Here is an 18,877-nt window from a genome sequence, read left to right on the forward strand (position 1 = left end):
TAGAATTCACTCACAGAAGGAAAACTGGAAAATTCACGAATACATGAAAATTAAACAACAAACTCCTGAATGACCAATGGACCAAAAAAAATTTTTAAGGAAAATAAAATATCTTGAGACAAACGAAAATGGAAACATAGCATACCTAAACTTATAGATGTACCAAAGCAGTTCTAACAGGAAAGTTTATAGCTATAATGTCTCTATTAAGAAAAAAGGAAGATCTCAAATAAACAACCTAACATTATATACATCATGGAACTGGAAAAAGGACAACCTAAGCCCAAAGTTAGAAGAATGCAGGAAATAATAAAGATTAGAGCAGAAATAAGTGATATAGTCCAGAGGAACAGACAATAAACAATGGTAGTCTGGAACAGAGATAGCTGGAAATAACAGCAACAGTTAAGAACTGTTTTGGAGATAGAATTGGGGACCTTGGTCACTTTCCTAGCTGCTAACACCCAATTCTGATAGTTGCCTGTTTTCCAAACCAGACTGGTCAGTCTACATCCTCTATCCACCGATATCTTTAGTCTCGGAAAAAAAAAAAAAAAAGATTAATAGGTCCCCAGGAGCCCCCCTGACCCTGCAGACAAAAATAGGAAGATCTTTTATAAAATGCTTTATTTTGTGAATGACAGCCCTACGTCCCCATCTTACACACACACACATATCCTGTCTTTGCCTTTATCACATTTCCAAAATAGAGAACATGTCAAGGTGTCTTCCATCCCCAGACATCTGACTCACACATAGAAGAGACAGGAGGGGCCTATCACATACACCAGACTATCTCAACACTCCTTTAACTGTTTCTGCTCATCTAGAAGACTTAGCCTGAAATTATTTTAAGATTTCCTGTTATTTGCAATGTTATGGAAAAGCAAATTACTGACATTCACAAAGCGATAAACTATAAAGACCAAGTTTGTTTCGTTTTTCTTTTTTAATTTAGAATCTTGTTAGCAATACATTAGCATCATTAACAGAAAAAACAACCATTTATCCAGTAACTCAAAATCCAGCCATTTAAGAAAATAATGTAGAGGGAGAGCTTCCACATTGGGGAACTAGAATGCTTTCATGTGCCCCCTTGTTGGGGCCCCAAGCTCCACAGGGACAGAAACACCTTTGTCCTGGACTTGGCCCTATGTACCTCTTCATCTGGCTGTTGATTCGCATCCTTTAATAGCCTTTTATAGTAAACTGGTAATCTAGTAAGGAAAAGAAAGGAAAGAAAGAGAAAGGACGGGAGGAAAGGAAAGGAAAGGGAAGGGAAGGGAAGGGAAGGGAAGGGAAGGGAAGGGAAGGGAAAAGGAAAAGGAAAAAGAAAGAAAGGAAATAATGTAGAATAAATAGGCCCTCTCATTTGATTCGACTGGCAAGCCCAGGTTTATCCTGAACTTTGAGAGGCTCTGTGTCCTGAATGGATAATGAAGCATTCAAGTAAAAAGTCAGGAGTTATAAGTGTAAGTTTCTGGGGATACAGGAGTAGCCACAGTCCTCTAGATTACTTGAATGGTGGGATGTTTCTGGGACGGCCAGCATGGCTTCCTTTTGAGGAGTTTTAATAATTCATCAGCCTCAGGATTCAGGTCTTATAAAACATTTTCCACATTAAAAAAGACTCTGCTGCGCAGGAATAAGTTTTTCATCGCTTCTCCAGCTTCTTGTACTTGGCTTCTGCCGAGGTAAGGAGAGAGAGAAAGCTGTATTTTAAAAACTGGCTCTTATAAAGATACTTTTTCATTAGCATTTCCAAGCAAATTCAAAAATGTCTATTACACTTTTTAAAAGTGTATTAGTTTCAATCTCATCAGCTGTCCAAACTGTACACAAACTGTAGGCACACCATAAATGTCATTTTAGCTAAGGACAGATTTTGGATATCTGTCTAAATATCATTGATGTGCACATCTTAAAGTAAGGAGTCAGACACACACACATAGAATAGAGAACACAATACAAGTTCACTATGTTCTAACCTTATCAACAGCACCTGCTCAGATGCTTCCACCAGAAATAAGCAGATTTACTGGCCCTCGAGCCACCGGGAGCCTTACTAAGCACTAGAAATTGCCACTAAGGCACTATCCCAGGCACCCTCTGGGAGACAGATTGGAAGTCTTAGGAAGTTAAATGCATGTTTCACTTTTTATTTTCTTATCCCTATCCCTCACTCTAGGAAAGCAATTTTTAAAGATACAAAAATTTAAAAGACCATTAAATAGGCCTCTTAATGTAATAGATTCACTTTTTCTTTAAAACTTTGAAAGCACTAGGTACAATGCCTTCTACAGAGTAAGGTTCACAGGCACCATTTAGCAAATTTAATTGTGAATAATGAAACTGTTAATCACCACCCATGTCAAACGTCAGTCTGCTACAAACTACTCTCTTGAAGTAGTCAACAACTGTTAATGGTGAAAAAAATAAATTATATCTAGGATAAAAACTTTGTTATTTTTAATCATGGTTATAGGAGCCATAGCCAGTTAGCAAGCCATCAGTTACCCCCTAAAAAAAAAAAAAAGGAAAAGCAAACCTTCAAGAAAACCCTAGAATGACTATGCTGTTTTTGAAGACATACGTATCTGCATTTTTAAAATCTGGTGCCAAACCACAATGAAGAGCTTGAAACTTATAATCAAACAGAGGTGATTTGGAACACAGCTCTTCCAGATACTAGCTTTGTATCCTCACAGTTACTTAGCCCCTTTAACCATAGTTTCCTCTTCTATAGAATGGAAATAAAAATCATGTACTTACCTCATGGATTAATGAGAGGATAAAAAACATAAACAGGTAAAGCACTAAGAACAGTGCCTGATATATCATTAAATACTCATAAAATGTTATTTTTATTACTATTATTTTTAAAAATTATTCTCACTAGGTTTTTGTGAAGATGAAGCAGATCATTGTAGGCACACCATAAATGTTAACTATAGTATTAGCTAAGGTCATACTGGCATTTATTAAATCAAAACAAGTAAAAATGGTTACCCAGTTTTTTTGAATACGCATCCAACTTGTAGGCTGCCTGCTCAAGAGCTGCTACCTGCTCCTCAATTACATTGATCTGATCCAGATAAGGCTGCAGTTCAGCATCTTTAAAAACAAGGACAGACCCCATGTTTCCATGGCCTCCACAAGTTGTATAGAAAAGAGTAGAAAAGTAAGAATGATAGTGTCTCTCTAGCTCTACATAAGACACACTAGGTAGGGTGACATGATTCTGATCACTAGCAGGACAAACACTTTAGAAGATAGTAGCTAGCTGATCATACATGACTATAACCTAGACAACACAAGTCTCTTTCATCGCCTGTCTCTTTTAAATTCCTTGCTCCTCAAGCAATCTTTCCGTAACTGATTCCATTTCTTGGGTACTCCCAGACCAAGAAAGGGTGCCCTAGAGACAAGGAACACAATAGAAGTTAATGGAAAAATATATTCTACCAGTCTAGATTAGGATTTTCCATTTATAGATGTCTGGTTTTCTGTTTATAAAGTAGTCCTTTATGGACTTCATCGTAAAATCAGTTCACGAGCATCTGGCCATCCTTCCTCTCCTCCACCCCTATCTAGAAATAAACTGATCAAATCAACATTCAAAAATAGAAATAACCATACCACCAAAACATGCTACTCCTCAAATGGAAGAAATTCACCTTAGCTTTGCAATTCACTTTCAGAGCTCCCTGAGGACAGGGCCCATTTCCATCTCCTTCTCCATAGCCCCAAGCACAAGAGAACATTTATTACAAACACGTTTAATTTTAAAAATTATTACTTACACTTCTGATTTAAGTCCTTTAAGTTTCTACTAATGTTTACAGCAATATCTTTCATTTCAAGATACTTCAAGCTGGTTAGTTTATTCATATTTTCCAGGAGCTTATAGTCTTCACTGGTGGCTTTAAAACAAACAGAATATGTGATGCCTTTAAGATTTGTCTTAAATCACTGGAATGTGGAATTATAAGCTAAATGGTAGTTCGAGGCATGACTTAGGGAATGTCAAAGGTGCAGGCCACTTTTGACCTATGACATTTATACTCAGCCTGTATACTCTGAATGTCTAAGCAGAAACTCAGGCAACAATCAGCAAACCATTTAAATCAAATAAGAGCCGCAAACTTCAGAATCTGGGTTAAAAAGGGAAATGCTAAACTTATGTCCTAAAAAAAGAAAATGAAATAAATAATGTTAGTATTTCTACAGTATGAAAACATGTAATTTGGGGTCTGCACCATAAATATATGTAAAATCAATTAGGAACTCACCACGTCTTAGTAACTTATTTATTACTGTGTGATTCTATATTGCATTTTATGCATTGACTTTTCCAAACTATCTGCCTGCTTCTCAATTCCCTTCCCCAGTCCTACTCAAAGCAAATGGCTTCTACTCCAATTTTCCTGAAAACCAAGCCCACTTACGTAACCTCAACTTTTTGACTCACTTTGAAACTTCTCTGTACCTTAGTATCTTCCCAAGAGGCAGAAGTGCCCCTGTTCTTGCCAAGACAACTCCTCCTCCTGTGCTCTTGATCTCAAACCCTCCTACCACTTCAGAGCCTCTCTTCCGAGCCTCTCTTTGATCCTTTCTCTTGCATTTCCAAATTCTCTCTCTATCCTGGACCTTCCTCTCTATCTATATATTCAGGTTTCCCCCAGCTCACTCTATTCTGCTACTTCTATCACCTCTTGGCCTTTTGGTTAAGATCTAATGTATTCTGCGACATCTACATCATTTTCTCAGAAAAGCAAAGAAGCTTCACTGCTAACCCTTTTGAAAGAGGAGCTTATATACTTTCTGCTTCCTCTTCCTCACCATTTACTCATGTGAACCCTTGCACTCTGGTCTGTGCCCCCACTATCCAATGAAATTACATGCTCCAAGGTCATCAGTATTCTCCCAAGCACTAAATTCATAGCTTTTTCTCAGTTACTATCCTCCTGAACCTCTCTATAGTACCTGACGCTATAATCTCTCTTCATGAAATTCTACCTTGTCCATTATAGCATTGTATACTACACTTCACTGATTTTCTAATCTCTTTCTAACTGCTCTTTTTTGGTTTCTATGCCAGATCTTTTTATCCAACCTCCTTAACTATCAGTTCTCAACTTTTCTCAACTGCGACATATGACTGATGTTTACATGGATGGCATATTCCCATGGCATTGCCAGGGTCATGCTAGCTTCCTTTCAAACTCAAAAAAAAACATTTATGCAAGTAAGAATGACAATCAGGAAGAAATTACAACCTGCTTAAAATTAATTTTTTAATAAATAAATCATTTGGAAACCTAGGTACTTACTGCAAGTATTGTTATTTTAAAAAAAAAAATTAATTGTCTATACTGGCATTCTCTGAGATTTTAGTCAAGGCCCTCCTATCTAGCCCAAAGTTCTCTTTTGCCAATTTCATTCTGCAAAGCCTCAGCTCACAGCACTCCTAAATCCGTTTCTCCTCCTCTGATCACTCTCTGAGCTCTATACTCATATATACAAGTCACCTGGGTGTTCTGGGAATAACTAAAATCAGTCGTGCCAAACTGAAAGTATTATTTTCACTCTAAACATTGTTCCTCTTTCCAACTTTCTATTTTGGTTGATGGCACCACCCAGGCTTAAAACCTCAAACACATCTTAGGCTGCTCCAGTCCCTCAATACCCACTTTAACATGTCCTATATATTCCACTTCTGTTTTGTTCTTGCACCCATGTCTTCCTTTTCATTCCTTTTACCATCACTCTGTCACAGACCATCACCGTTTTTCATCTGAAATGTCGCTCATCTGTCTCAGGTCTCTCTCCTCCATATCCATGCTCACTACTATTGAATTAGTCTCTTTAAAACAAGGGTAAAAGAGCCAAATGCCTAGGAGACAGCCAGATTATGTAAATGAGTGAAGCAAGACAGGTATTTGCATATTAAACATGCAAGATCATTCGCTTCCACAAAAAAATAAGCTCCTTCCCACTTCCTGGAATATGTGGTCATCGTAGTCTATTGTTTACTTTACAAATTTTGATAGAGACGTTGGTGCAGAAAATCATTTCTGTATCACTACTAAACACACAATATAAGAATAATGATAAATAGCAAATGACACCACGTCTCAGTAAAAGGGAGAAAACTGGGAGTGGTGGAGACAAACTATATAGCATTAGTCCATTTAAAGGGGACTAGTATTGCCAAATTTTTAGAATTTTTAAAAAGAAGCCAAATTTTTTGTTACTTCGTTTCTCTTGCTCAGAAATGATAGATAGATAGATAGATAGATAGATAATCAGACTGATAGAAACTCATAAGCCCTTCTATTCTGCATCAAGCCTATTCTCATAGAGTCTGACTCCTAAATTTAGCTCACAGCAATTTCCTGGGGAAGTGAAACAATATAACCACTTATGAGAGGCCACAGTGGACCAGACTTCATTTTTGGACTCTCCTCCAAATAGATCATGTGTTCACCTGAAAATACACCGTGGACCAAAAAATTAATCATGTCCTAAAGGGTGGGTCACCAAATCCTCAAACCAACCTAAAAGGTCCCTAAATCTGCAGGTCACTCCTCATTCCCCAATTCCATTTCTCTTTGTCCCAGTTAATACAGCTGTTTTAGCCAAACAAACTGCTTGCTGACACCACTTCGCTCACTAGTTGTATCCCCCTTTTTGGCCACTCATTTGCTCCACAACCTTGCTCAAAATACACCTCCTGCAAGGAAGCACTTCTTGATGAATTCTTTTGGTTTTGCCAGCCTTAGTCTACACTATAGAAGCCTGCAGAGTTGGATTAATTATTCTTATGTGTTTCTGAAAGTAGTTTGTGAATTTCTCCAGTGAAGGAATGGACCTCTTTCCTTCCCATTCATGACCTCCCCAAACTTCAGACATGTTTCACAGCAGGTGAGATTAAGGAGGAAGCTGCAGATTGATGCTGCTGAAGCACCTTCCAGGTTTCCCCAAGCCAAACCGTAACTCCAACAAGAGAGGCACGACCCGAATCTATCCAGGCCCCACCTCACCTGTCAGTTCCCCAGTCAGGTAAGTTGCCATTTTGGAGAACATGTCCCGGCAGAGCTCAGTGATGTCAGCCTCAGCTGGCTCCTTTGCTTCCTCAGCTGTCTCCACGGCGGCATCGTCTGGCTCAAAGGAGGATGAGTAAGTGTCCTGCCCCATACCTGGTCTTAATTCAGCCACAGCATTCTCTCCCCACGTCCTTCCACCTATACTTTTTCTATCAACTCGGCTCCATTCTCCATATGCCATAGTTTCATGTGCCTCACTTCGTCCTTGCCCCACCTGACACACCAATTCTGCTACCTTGCACCCGCCCCAGCTCACACTCGAATCCGCGGCCAACCATCTCAGCCGCCTTGACAGGACACTTTCTCACACACAGGCACGCCCCTCCCACCTGTCGGCTCCTGCCAGGTAAACCCCGTCATCTGGGACCCTTACCCGGAGCCCCAGGCCTCCCTCTGAACACTTCTTCCCCATCTATTCTGCGTACCTCGAACTGGCTCCTCTCGCTGGGTCGCGGGGACACTTTCGGCCGCCGTCACCGCCGCCATGCTCGTCCCCGCGCTGCTTCCGGTTCTAGGACGCATGCGCATGCGCACCTGGAGTACGCCCACCAGCCCTGGATTTACGGCTCTGTTCTCACGCTAAGTCATGCCGAACGGTAATGTGTGATAAAATGTAAGTAAGAAGCCGAAACTGAAGCTAAGAAAGGCTATTGGAGTTGATCCGCTGCCAAGAGTCGCGACGTCTGCACCTGAGGATGCGCTCAAATCTGTGGGCACTGCCTGGAGGGGTCTAGTAAGACTCATAACCTGTCTTGGGTTTGTTGAGTCGGGCCTGGCCGGCTGACCAAGTCACTGTAGACAGGTTGCCCAGGCTGATGTTTGTCACCAAAAACTGCTCAGCGAATCCAGACTTTGGGAAACCTTCAGGCATTGATTCCTGAGCCAAAATACTCTCCCTTCCAATGTCTTGGATTAATTTATTGGCCCCTTTTTCTTAAACTGCAGGCTGGCACCTACTTCTCTTCGGTTGATACAGCTTTTCTGTAAGAAAGCTTAGACTGTAACTGTTTTAGGGCTAAGGATACACTGGTTATCTTAACTATATTTAGCTGTTTCATAAGTCTCCTGGGTGTATAGAGTTTACTCGATGGAATGGGAAAACGGGTGAGTGAGGGAGTGGATGAGATAAATCAACTGGGAAGCAACGGATAATGAAAAATGAGAAAGAGATAAAGGTCGCAGGGGAGGGGAAAGGGGATTTATAGCAGGTTTTGGGATGCCGACCTGTACATCCAAAATCTTGGTATATAATTTTTGGTCTTATCTCTGGTTGTCTTTCATCTGCAGCTCCTCACACACCCACAGTACACACACACACACACATGCACACACACGCACATGCGCGCGCGCGCACACACACACACCAGCTATCCCCCACCACAGAGTAAGGGCTACCTTACTCTCTTTACCCTGAGAACCAGGTCATTGTCTCCAGTCTGTAATGGTACAATCATAGTGCCCACCAGATCAAGCCATTTCTCTGAGCCAGAAGTTCTTATTTTGGGACTCCTGGGGCAGCCTATCTCCTTCACATTGTCACTGCCTCCACTCTAGACCTCCCAGCAGGGATGAGCTTTCCCCAACCCAAGTACAAGGATGGCTCACAGTTCCACCTCTCTTCTTCCTCTGACAATCCCAGAAGCAAGTACAAAGTCACGATTTTCCTAAGGCTTTTTATTGATAGTCACCAGGAAAACCACACTGTCTTATGGAAGAACAGAGTCAGAGCCCAACACATATTAATCTAAAGATCTCTGAATGCTGAGTTCATTTCTTTGCCTAGGTCTCTTCAGGCCTCAACCTTATCCTGGTTTACAGCCCCCTCAGTTCCCAGTGTTCAGCAGGGTGTTGAGAGCAGATTCCTCCACTGAGCCTTCATGAACTTTGCCCCAAGAGATTGAGAAGATTGTCACTCTTAACTTCTCTGCAACACTGTAATCTCCCCAATGAGTAAGTCTCCTCTCCTATGGCTTCCTCATCTCTTTTACAGGGAAACTCTATGGGAAGACAAGAACCCCGTAGGTGCTAGCAGCAGATCTCTAAATGCATTAAAGGATATAGATTCATGGCAAGCAAGAAGACATCTAGATATTGCTATTCTCTTGGCTTCTGCTTTTTTCACAAATCATGGCTATCCAGGTGTTATTGTTTGTTATTGACTTTTTTTTTAAGTTGCTGCAGTAGATGTTAAAGCATAGGGAATGAGAGGCCCAGTGGGAAATGTTATTTCATAGAGCTACAAAGAGCTACATAGCTACACACAAAAACACTGAGTAAGAAGCCTAAGTATGATGCCCAGCTACACACAGAAACATTGGCTCAAAAGGCCAAACACAGGTGGGACTCAGCAGCAGCGGTGGTGGTGGTGGTGGGAACTGCTGGCTTAGATATGGAGGGCATGTGCAGAGTGGCCTTCTGGGGAGGCAGTGAGAGAGGGCCCTGCTGTCTGATGCTTTAGGACCCTTTCCCCACCACTCTTCTGCCCACCCTGGACTCCCCAGGGGGCTGGAGTCACAGCTGGAGCTGGCTGCAGGTGCTCCCAAATGCCTTGTTCCCCCTGTTGGAAGAAAATGGGACAGGTCATTAGAAAGGGGACTTTGCGTCCCACTTTCCTTTTTCTGGATCTGATTCTCCAATCCTAGACCATCTACTAGAGGCTAAAGCAGCCCTCAGGCCAAAGCAACCACTTTTAGGCTTTGTCCCTACCCCACCTCCCCTGATACATTGACTACTATAAAGAACATGTTGCCCCAAGAACCTGAAAAATAGGTCTCTCAAAAATTTTGTTGCCTCCATCAACTGAGTAGAACAGATGGTAGGGTTCAGCCGTGGGAAGCCAAGAGGACCCAGGTGAAGGGCCACTCACCATGCCAGGGGAGGAAGCCAGCTGCCCCTTCCTCTCCAGCATTTTTAGCTTTGAGCCCACAGCATCAACCTGGGACACGAGTCCTTCCAAGACAGTCTCCAGCTGCAGAACTCTCTTTGTGAGCCTGTGCAGGATTTGAGAGAGACAAAAGGAGCAGAAATATGTGTCTGGGGATCTAGATGTCAGAACAATGTGTCTGGATAGGTGCAAGCAAGGTAAGGCTCAGCCTTGTAGGGAGAATTAAAGGAGGACAGAGGTTCTCCTTGTGTTAGGACAGGAGATTAGAGGTTGTAGAAAGAAGTTCAAGGTATGATATAAACACAGCCCTGGGTCCCAGGCTGCACGTACATGTAGAATTCTTCTCCTGAAACCCAGCCATCTGTTCTGGCAGCCTCTGGATCCAACTTTTCTTGTGGATTCCTCACAGTGGACTGGTTCAAGTTCTCAATCTCAGTGTTGAGGGCCACCTGATCAGGAAGTCAGAGGTCAGAGAGAAGATGACTCTGGGAAGCCATCAGTTTCTGTTCCATCACCTGGCCTAATAGGCTCTCAGGACCAGGCCTTGGGCTCTAGTTCTTGCTATTCCGCTTTCCTCTAAAACTCTGGAGACAATGGAATCAGAGGGATAGTGCTAAACACAAAGCCCAGCCGCTGGGAGGGAATCACCTCCCAAAGAAACAAAACACGATCTCCTTGAGGCCTTGATTAATGTGTTCACTAGAAGCCAACGCAGTTTGGGAGAGGAGGGACAGTACCAGAATTTCTTGTGCTGTCCCTCCTGCCCTCGACTTTTTGGTCTTCTAGATAGGGATAAAGCAGGTTTAGTAGAGGCAGCTGAGGATCAGAGTTTGAAAATCCCAAGGAGAAGGCAAGTCCTCAAAAGGAATTGTCAGGGATTCTTGGGCAATTGGTCCTTTTCCCACTAAGACTATGTTTTAGGGCAATGGTTCTCAACCTTGGCTATGCATTGGAATCCCCTGGGTGGTTTTAAAGGGTACTGATGTCTGGACCCTGAACCTACCTCCACCCAAGAGATTCTGGTCTAGGGTGTGTGGCCTGAGTATGAGGATTTTTTAAAACTCCCAGAGTATTCTAAAGTGCAGCAATTTGAGAACCACTATCCTAGAGAATCCATCCTTTCCTGCTCATCTGTCAGGTTTTCAGTTAGGGTTTGTGTTCTGGGCATGTTGAGAGGGAGGAGAGGGTAAGCAATTTCCTTATTCTACCTCTCCACCAACCAGCTGGGCTTACCCTCTCCTCCTCCAGGTCCTGTCTCATTTGTTCCTGCTCCTTCTTATCCAGGACACGATTCCCATCTTGGTCAAACCTGGCAAAGGCAGCTGCAAGTTCAGTGATCTCATGTTCTGCATGCCCCAATCTGAGGAGAATAGGATGATGAAATGACTTCTGACATGCTGTGTCTGTGATCTCTCTATTATGGACTCCCTACTCTTTTTGCCAGACTCTGACAGGACTCTCTCTACAGAAGAACGGAACCACATGGGAAAGCCAGGATCTCCAAGGTTTAGAAGTTTACTCCAAAGAAATCTTTTTGCTTCTAAATAACGCCCCCACCACCACCACCCTCAGTTTCTGCTTTACTTCCTATCCCTGAAATCCATCCTCTATAATGCAACCAGAGTTCATTAATCTTTATAAATATACCCGTTACCTGCTTAAAATTCCTCACGCACCCTATTCCTTTGATGGCATAGTGGTGTTTGAGGATTCTCCAATGTAGTCCTTGCCCGTTTCTCTAGCCTCATCTCTTGCTATGCCCTACCTTTCACTGAGTACCTTAGCAAGGATCAACTGCTTCTTACTCTGTGGCTGGCCTACAGCTGATCTCATAGTATACTTGTTCAGTGTTTGTTAATATGTTTAACAGGGAAGCAGGGAGAAAATGACCAAGGGAATAGACCAGTATTTGTGGGGAAGCATGGAACCAAGATCAGAGTTATATAGGAGTGAGGAATAAATACAGTGATTACGGAATAATAATATTACATTAGTCCTAAAGAATTGGTTCAGTAATTCCAGAACATTATAGAACATGGTAAGAGACCTTTAAACCAAGGGCATAATTCTGAAGGCCAGGATCAGAAACCTATAAGCCAAGGACAGAGTCCTTTTAGCCAAGGTCAGAAATCCATAGACCAAGATCAGAAGCTTATAGGCAAAGGATATATGGTTGAGGGTATAGACCAATGTCAAAGAAAGTTAGATCTCTGATTGCTCACTCCCTCAAGGTGTTGGTGAAATCCTCAAACTGAATCTCCTGCTCCCCACCCTGCAGGACCTTCTGCACATCTGAAACCTGCTCCTTCCTCAGACGCAGCCTCAGTAAGGTCTTGTTATAGCCCTAGAAGAAGAAAGGAAACAGGCACCAGTTCTCACAACCTCCTCATCATCCCTTGCCCCTGCTCCTACCGACAGGATGTCAGGTTCCCAGGGATAAGTCAGAGGTACATAAGGGCACAAGCCCCTGTTCTGGTCAGAACAGACAAGGACACAGAGCCTTGGACCTGGGCCCTGCTACAAATGTGTAGCTCAAAGAGACTGAGTAGTTGCCTGTTTCAGGAGGTCAGAAAGCTGCAGCTCATCCTTCTGTCCAGCCAACTCTTCCTTGACTTCTGAATATGTGTCATTGATGATGGCCAGGAACATGTTCTAGAGGATAAAGCAAAGATGTATGTCCTCACCCCCAGACCCACCAACAGCATTGAGCCCACTGACCCTGTTAATTTCCTAGACACATATTCTAAAGGAGCCAGTGTTTTCGATCCCAGCTCTGTAGCCCACTAACCCCTGCATCCCAGGGTCCCCAGAGCCCAACCTTTCAGCACAGTTTTGATAGGGATAGATTATACTCCCTCATCAGTCAGGTGACCTCACTCAATTGCTGCAGTAATCTGGCCAGAAAGATACTACAACATATGCCACAAACCCCTTCTATATAACAGCCCACCAAGCACTGAAGCCAGAGACTTTTCAAGATGAGAATATAATTGTGCTCTTTTTATCATCTACTCCTAATCTATATCTGTATCCCTATGCATTGATCAAAAAAGAAACCTGCGGGCTTTGTTAATAAAAATAAAACCTAAACGTTTCAGGGTTGGTGGGGAGAAAGAACAAATACAAAGCAGTGGTAATAGAAAGAGCCAGAGATCCCTAGAGGAAGAGGAGTCTTGAAGAATAGAAGTAGAAACTTCCAGGTGCAGCCACTTCTCATGAGATGTTTTTCTCTCTCTTTTCATCCTTGGAGGATAGGGCTTTGATTTTAGTGAAGGATCGTGCAGATTCCCTTATACTGTGTGAACTCTGCTGACCACACTGACCAACCACATTAGCCAGCTCTCAGTAGATCCACCGCCCCCCCCCCACCGCCTCCCCATCCCTGATTTGAGAAACCCATCATAATCCTGAATGCAGAACATGGGAGGTATCAAAACCCCACCCTGCAGGCCTTCTACATCTCTATCCCTCAGGTTCCCAAATCCCCACCTCTCAGAGGGACCCTTACCAGGAGCACAAAGAAGACGAAGAAGACATAGGTGACAAAGTAGGCAGGCCCCATGATGCGGTTGGCATTGTCTATAGCATTGTAGTCAAAGTCCCCAAGGATGATCCGGAACTGAGTGAAACTGAGAGACCAGGTCTGGACTTCACCCAGAGCCTAAGCTAAACATATCCCTGACTCCAATCCACACCCCCATCTCACTTTCCTAACTACTGCTCTTTGGTGAACTCAGACCCCTCCCTGCACCTCCAACCCAATCTGACAGAGGCAGAGTGAGGTGCACAAATATTTGAGCACACACACCAGGGCCTGCAGAGACTTCACACAGATGCCTCAACCACACAGGTATACTCAGCTTCCCCAAGGATACACACACATGGAACTGGAGGGTGAGGGCCCAGGGAGGAGTGAATGGGGCAGGACACACACATGCACTTGATGAAAGTGCTAAAGTTTTCCACTTGGGTCCCAAAAAGCAGGTAGCCGAGCTGAGCGTAGGCGAAAAAAACGATGAAGAACATGACAGCGAAGCCCAGGATGTCCTTAGCACAGCGAGCCAGTGTGGAGGAGAGCTGGGTCATGGTTTTGTTGAAGCTGATGTACTTGAATATCTGGAAGGACCATGTTGAACCAAGTGATTAAGGAAGAAGAGAGAAAAACAGACAAGGAAAATGAGATGAGTATTGAGGAAAGGAGAATGAGTGCCCTGAGGGAGAGCAGAAGCAAGGAATCCCAGGGTACCTTGATCCAGGCAAAGAAGAGGTTGACAGCGTTCATATTGTTGTACTGTGTCTGCCAGAAGGCCAGAAACTCAAAGTCAGCATACATGTTTGGCTGCTGCAGGAGCTTCCCCATCAGCCGGTTCACCTCGAGGGTTCGGAATATGTGGAAGCCCACAGCCACAATGGAGAGCTGTTATCACAGAGGTAGGAGGTGGCAGAGAAGTCAGTGGGATCTCAAGGGAAGTTCAAAGATGAAGTCACAGGGGTAGGTAAGACAGGTGGGGGAAAAAAATCCTCTGCTGCTGAGTCGTTGATTATCTCAGGTTCAAATGGAACTGGATAGGATGATTGGAGAATGTCTTAAAGGCCAAGATAAGGCTCTGGGGCCAGCAACAAATTCATGGGTTGTAAAGGGCCATAAAGAACTAGAGCCAAGTAATTTTGTTTCTCCCATCACCTTCTAGCCTTGGGCAGGAAATTAATGTCCTATTAATAGAAAGGAGATGAAGATAAAGAGACAGAATATTTTAATAGAAGAGAAAAGGCAAAGAGTTTTAAGGGGACAGGTCGTAAAGGTAAGAAAGAGAAGAAGAACAGAATATCAAGTACATAAAGAGCAGGGCCTAGACCACAGACTAGAGGGAGTGGGGATGTAGGAGACGAGGCTCTCCCAGGGTGGGGACAGGGGAGCATCAACCTCTTGCTCAGGGAGCTGTTATACAGGGGTTTGATCAGAAAGTCAAAAGGAAAACTTAGGACTCCAAAAAGAACTTGAAGGCCCTGTCAGGGTAGATTTCCCTTCTCCTCCCAATACGTCCCAAGTCCAAGATATTTATCTCTCACCAAGATGACCACCAGGTCCAAAATGTTCCAGATGCTGCTGAGGTAGTGAAGCCGGTGGATGTAGAGCTCCAGGATCTCCTCCACCACATAGTAGAAGATGAAGATGCAGAAGATGATCTCACAGCCAACAATAAAGAAGTCCCAGTTGCTGACATAGCGGATCAGCTTAACTGTGCGGATTTGCCAGGATGGGATGGCACCTCCTGTGGCTGGAAACTCCACCACCAGTCTGGAGGAGATGACTGGTGGGGCCTGGGCTAGGATATTTCTTCCCATCCCTTCCTTTCCCCTCCCTACCACATGGTACACATTTAGGGAAGGGTCTCCAGCAGAGGAGAAGGAAACCAGGAAGCATGGATGGAGAGATGCAGTGGGGAAAGGGGACCTACCTCAGAACACAGAAAAGATTGATGTTGGCATTGTAGACTGAGAAGTCGATGAAGACCACTCGAGTGCCCCTGTCTAGCCACAGGCCCTCTTGAAGGTGCTGGAGTGCCTCTGCACTGCTTTGTCGGGTTCCTGGAAGGTCCAGGTAGTAGCCCCCTCCACTGTAGCTTGTGAGCTGACCCCAGTGGGAGGATCCCCCCAGTTCATCCTGTGAGTGGTATGTCCACCTGCCAAGGAAGAAGCCATCTGAGCAGAGGTCTGACCCAGGCTAAAGCTGATCTCCCAAGGCAATGGCAACACTTCAAGATTGTCTGGGCTTTACAGTTGCACATATATTATATATACATATCACATATATGTATATTTCATGTATATTATCTTGTTTGATACAACTTTTTGAGAACTGAGGATAAATATTATTCACATTTATAAATGAGGAAACTAAGACTCAGAAATGTCAGAGATTACTCAGCTAGTTAGTGGCAGAACTGAAACTCAAATGTAATTCTCCTAATTTTTCATGACGTTACCCAAGGCTATGGATGACAAACCCAAGCCCCACTTTTGACTCCAGCCTGAGTAGTCCCCGTATAACCCAGAAAAGACTATTTCTGCTCTTGAGGTTGTGCGTCCCATGATTTCCTGTTCTAATGACAAACTTTTCCCCCCTGGACCCTTATTTCTTCCTTCTTCTTTCCTGTCCCATCAATCCTTTTCCCCTTTCTTCCCTAATTCCCCAACCACACTTGACCCCTCGCTGCTCCCCCTACCAGTTCCAAGGGTCAGACTCTTCCAACCATGACTCATGTGGCAGTGTCAATGTTTCATTCATTCTTCATACCCCCGAGGGCCTTCTGGACAAGAAAGAATGCTTTCTCTGATAGGACCACCTACAGAGTAGGGCAGATGTGACTCTGACCACGTGTGGAAACAAGTCCAGAGGCTATGGTTCTGTCTGCTCATGTACCTTCTCTGTTCCTGAGTGATCCAGACCAAGGTCTCCAAACAGTCATAGCTGAAACTCAGAGAGATGCCCCCGCCCCATTTCCCCTGAGTGCTCCAAGGCTCTACCTCTACCTCTCCCCTTAAGGCTCAGAGGAAGTGGTTCCCAAACCTTGGTGGGATGGTGTCAGGCTCAGAGGGATAAGCCCTGTGACATTGGTGGGGGGACTCACGCTGTGCCATTGAGGAGCCCAAAGGGGAGCTGCTCTTCCTTGTCTGCAGAGTAGACGTCATAGCAGCTCAAAATGTCCTCACGGAAGTCCTCGTGCACCACACAGGAGTCATTGCGGACCCTCAGCTGTCGCAGCCTTGGAACCCCCAGCAGCAGATTCTCATAGTAGATGAAGGAGTGGGAGCCATGGCCCAGGCTCTGGTTGTTGTACCATTTGGTCCAATACAAACTGTCCAGTAGTGGGCCCTGGGCAAACTAGACCACAAGCTGGGTTGGTCCTATCCCAGCCTCATGCAGACCCCTACCCGTATAATGGCTTTTGCCCTCACTCCCTGACCCATAGCCTGTCTCCAGCCTACTTCTTTCTGTTGGACTCCTCAATTGACCTATAATGTGGCCTTACTCTTTACTCTAAATGCATTTAGAAATTCAGCCTTATCTCTGACTCCCAATACTGGCCTAATTAATGGCTTGATTCTATGATCATCACCCAGATTACTCACCTACCTCCACCTTAACTCTAGTCTGACTCATTAATTCTTGCTTTACCCTTTGACTTAGCCTGATCCTGGAATGATCCTGGTCTCAATATGGCATCATCCACTGTCTGATATCCCTGAACCCTGGCTTGTGACCTCAGCCGTTAGACCATTGAGAAGGAGAGGGGAGGGATAGAGGCAATCTCATACTCACATCCCAGAAGTCCTCCATGCTGCTGATGGCTTGGAAGGAGACTCCAGTGTTCGACGGGGTGTGTAAGAAGAGCTCAGACATCACTTTGGTGTAGTAATAGGCACTGGAGCTTGTCATTCCATAGGTCACTAAAAACCAACCCAAGAGGCTGTGTCCTGCTCACTTCCCATCTCCATTTATGCACGTGTGCGTACACACACACACACACACACACACACACACACACCACAGGAAATCTCATTGCCCTGGGACCAGAGATGCTACCTAGATGGGAGCTCATCAGATTCACCCCCTAGAATGGCACAGGGAGCCCGATGGTGGCATTGAGGAAACCAGGGACTGCATTAAGGAAGAGTTGTGCCTACAAGGTGTCTTCTTTTCTTCCCAACTCACCTCAGAAGGACTGAACTCCACTCAAAAATTGTCTCTTGATAGTTATTCTGAAAATTTTCTTTTCCTGAACTAGCTAATTTCCTAGTTCTTACTCCCCAGAGTCAAGAAATTTTCACCTTCTACATCATAAATATTATCATATTTATGCCCTCGCTCAAGTGCCTTCAAATTCTAGAGTACTCCAAAGCCCTGGCTAAACACCTTACAGTAAAGATGTGGTCTCCTGGACCCTGGAGTCAGTGAGTCTGCAGCCACAGAGTCTGCAGACTCTGTAGGAGGTAGGCATGGTAACTCTGGCCCTGGTGCATTCTGATGGGCACAGCTGTCTTCTGAGAGGACTCAGAGCATCCCCAGATCAAAAACCCTTGGCTGTTGCCCTGAAGAACTGGTTCTCCTTCAACCACCCTAACACTCAACATAAAGTAGAGCTGTCAAGGGAAGCTATAAGTTTTCTGGTTAAAGGCAGAATTTGAAGATTATAAGCCATTTTTTAACAGATGTCCCTTAGTTTAGATTTGTCTGATGTTCCCTTGTATTTAAATTCAAGTTATGCATTTGGCAAGGAATACCAAAGGTACATACGTAAGTTAACTTCGATCCCTGTTAAGACAGCATCTTCCAGCTTTCTTCAATGTAAAAGTATTAGTTTTATCTTTGTAATTATACATATTTTGTGGGGAAATACTTTGAAACTATGTAAATATCCTGCTACTGATCAATCTTTCATCTACTAGTTTTAGCATCTTTTGATGAATTTTGCCTGATTATTACTGTTATGGTTGTCAAGTTGTGATTTTCTCATTCCATCATCTTTTCTGCATATATTAGTTGGCACTCTCTTCATGAAGAGCTTTTGCTTCTTCCTTATTTACTTATTCATTTATGTATGTCAGTATAAATTCATGGATTCTTGGGGGTTTTTTATAGCTTGTAATTTGTTAATATGATTTATTTAATTTCTCAATATTTTATCTAGGTCATGAAAGACAAAGAAAGACTAAAAAGTTGTTCTAAATTAAAAGAGATCAAAGAAAAACAAAAATTAAATACACTATGTGCATTTAGTTAGGATTATATCCTGGACTATAATTTCTTTCTTTTTCTGTAAAGGGTATTAGTAGAATAATTAATGAAATTATTATAAGCTCTGCTCATTAGGTAATAAAA

At 43.6% G+C, this 18,877-nt stretch overlaps 2 protein-coding genes across 4 annotated transcripts in view; both read right to left on the bottom strand.

Annotated features, from left to right (window-relative positions):
* Positions 1-249: 249 nt before the first annotated feature.
* BLOC1S2 (biogenesis of lysosomal organelles complex 1 subunit 2) lies at positions 250-7,429 on the bottom strand. Its single transcript, XM_016124266.2, has 4 exons — positions 7,047-7,429; positions 3,804-3,923; positions 3,010-3,114; positions 250-1,686 (listed from the first exon to the last, which is right to left on the bottom strand). The coding sequence occupies exons 1-4, from the start codon at positions 7,288-7,290 to the stop codon at positions 1,655-1,657; spliced, it is 501 nt and encodes a 166-aa protein (XP_015979752.2). The 5' UTR covers positions 7,291-7,429; the 3' UTR covers positions 250-1,654.
* Positions 7,430-8,637: 1,208 nt separating this feature from the next.
* PKD2L1 (polycystin 2 like 1, transient receptor potential cation channel) overlaps positions 8,638-18,877 on the bottom strand; it is a 30,905-nt gene continuing 20,665 nt past the window's right edge. Inside the window, exons 3-15 of one of the 3 annotated variants that reach the window (XM_016124263.2) lie at positions 17,318-17,445; positions 16,626-16,879; positions 15,453-15,677; positions 15,064-15,292; positions 14,240-14,410; positions 13,928-14,109; positions 13,502-13,622; positions 12,547-12,645; positions 12,216-12,337; positions 11,227-11,353; positions 10,324-10,442; positions 9,976-10,099; positions 8,638-9,666 (exon numbers count right to left, since the gene is read on the bottom strand). In XM_016124263.2, the coding sequence (XP_015979749.2) occupies positions 9,493-9,666; positions 9,976-10,099; positions 10,324-10,442; positions 11,227-11,353; positions 12,216-12,337; positions 12,547-12,645; positions 13,502-13,622; positions 13,928-14,109; positions 14,240-14,410; positions 15,064-15,292; positions 15,453-15,677; positions 16,626-16,879; positions 17,318-17,445 (2,075 nt within the window). In that variant the 3' untranslated portion in view covers positions 8,638-9,492. Of the gene's footprint in view, positions 9,667-9,975; positions 10,100-10,323; positions 10,443-11,226; positions 11,354-12,215; positions 12,338-12,546; positions 12,646-13,501; positions 13,623-13,868; positions 14,110-14,239; positions 14,411-15,063; positions 15,293-15,452; positions 15,678-16,625; positions 16,880-17,317; positions 17,446-18,877 lie in introns of all 3 variants that reach the window. The other 2 variants (XM_016124265.2, XM_016124264.2) reach the window with 2 other exon arrangements.

This window comes from Rousettus aegyptiacus, unplaced genomic scaffold, assembly GCF_014176215.1.
Source record: "Rousettus aegyptiacus isolate mRouAeg1 unplaced genomic scaffold, mRouAeg1.p scaffold_m13_p_6, whole genome shotgun sequence".
NCBI classification, from domain to species: Eukaryota; Metazoa; Chordata; class Mammalia; order Chiroptera; family Pteropodidae; genus Rousettus; species Rousettus aegyptiacus.

What these genes read in the sequence shown, in the direction of transcription:
- BLOC1S2 (XM_016124266.2), bottom strand. Translation starts at nt 7,290, where the DNA reads ATGGCATATGGAGAATGGAGCCGAGTTGATAGAAAAAGTATAGGTGGA. An exon ending in AAAGGACTTAAATCAGAAGT is followed by an intron (nt 3,115 to 3,803) that starts GTAAGTAATAAT and finishes TTGTTTTTAAAG; the next exon opens with ATGCTGAACTGCAGCCTTAT. An exon ending in TGCGTATTCAAAAAAACTGG is followed by an intron (nt 1,687 to 3,009) that starts GTAACCATTTTT and finishes TTACCTCGGCAG; the next exon opens with AAGCCAAGTACAAGAAGCTG.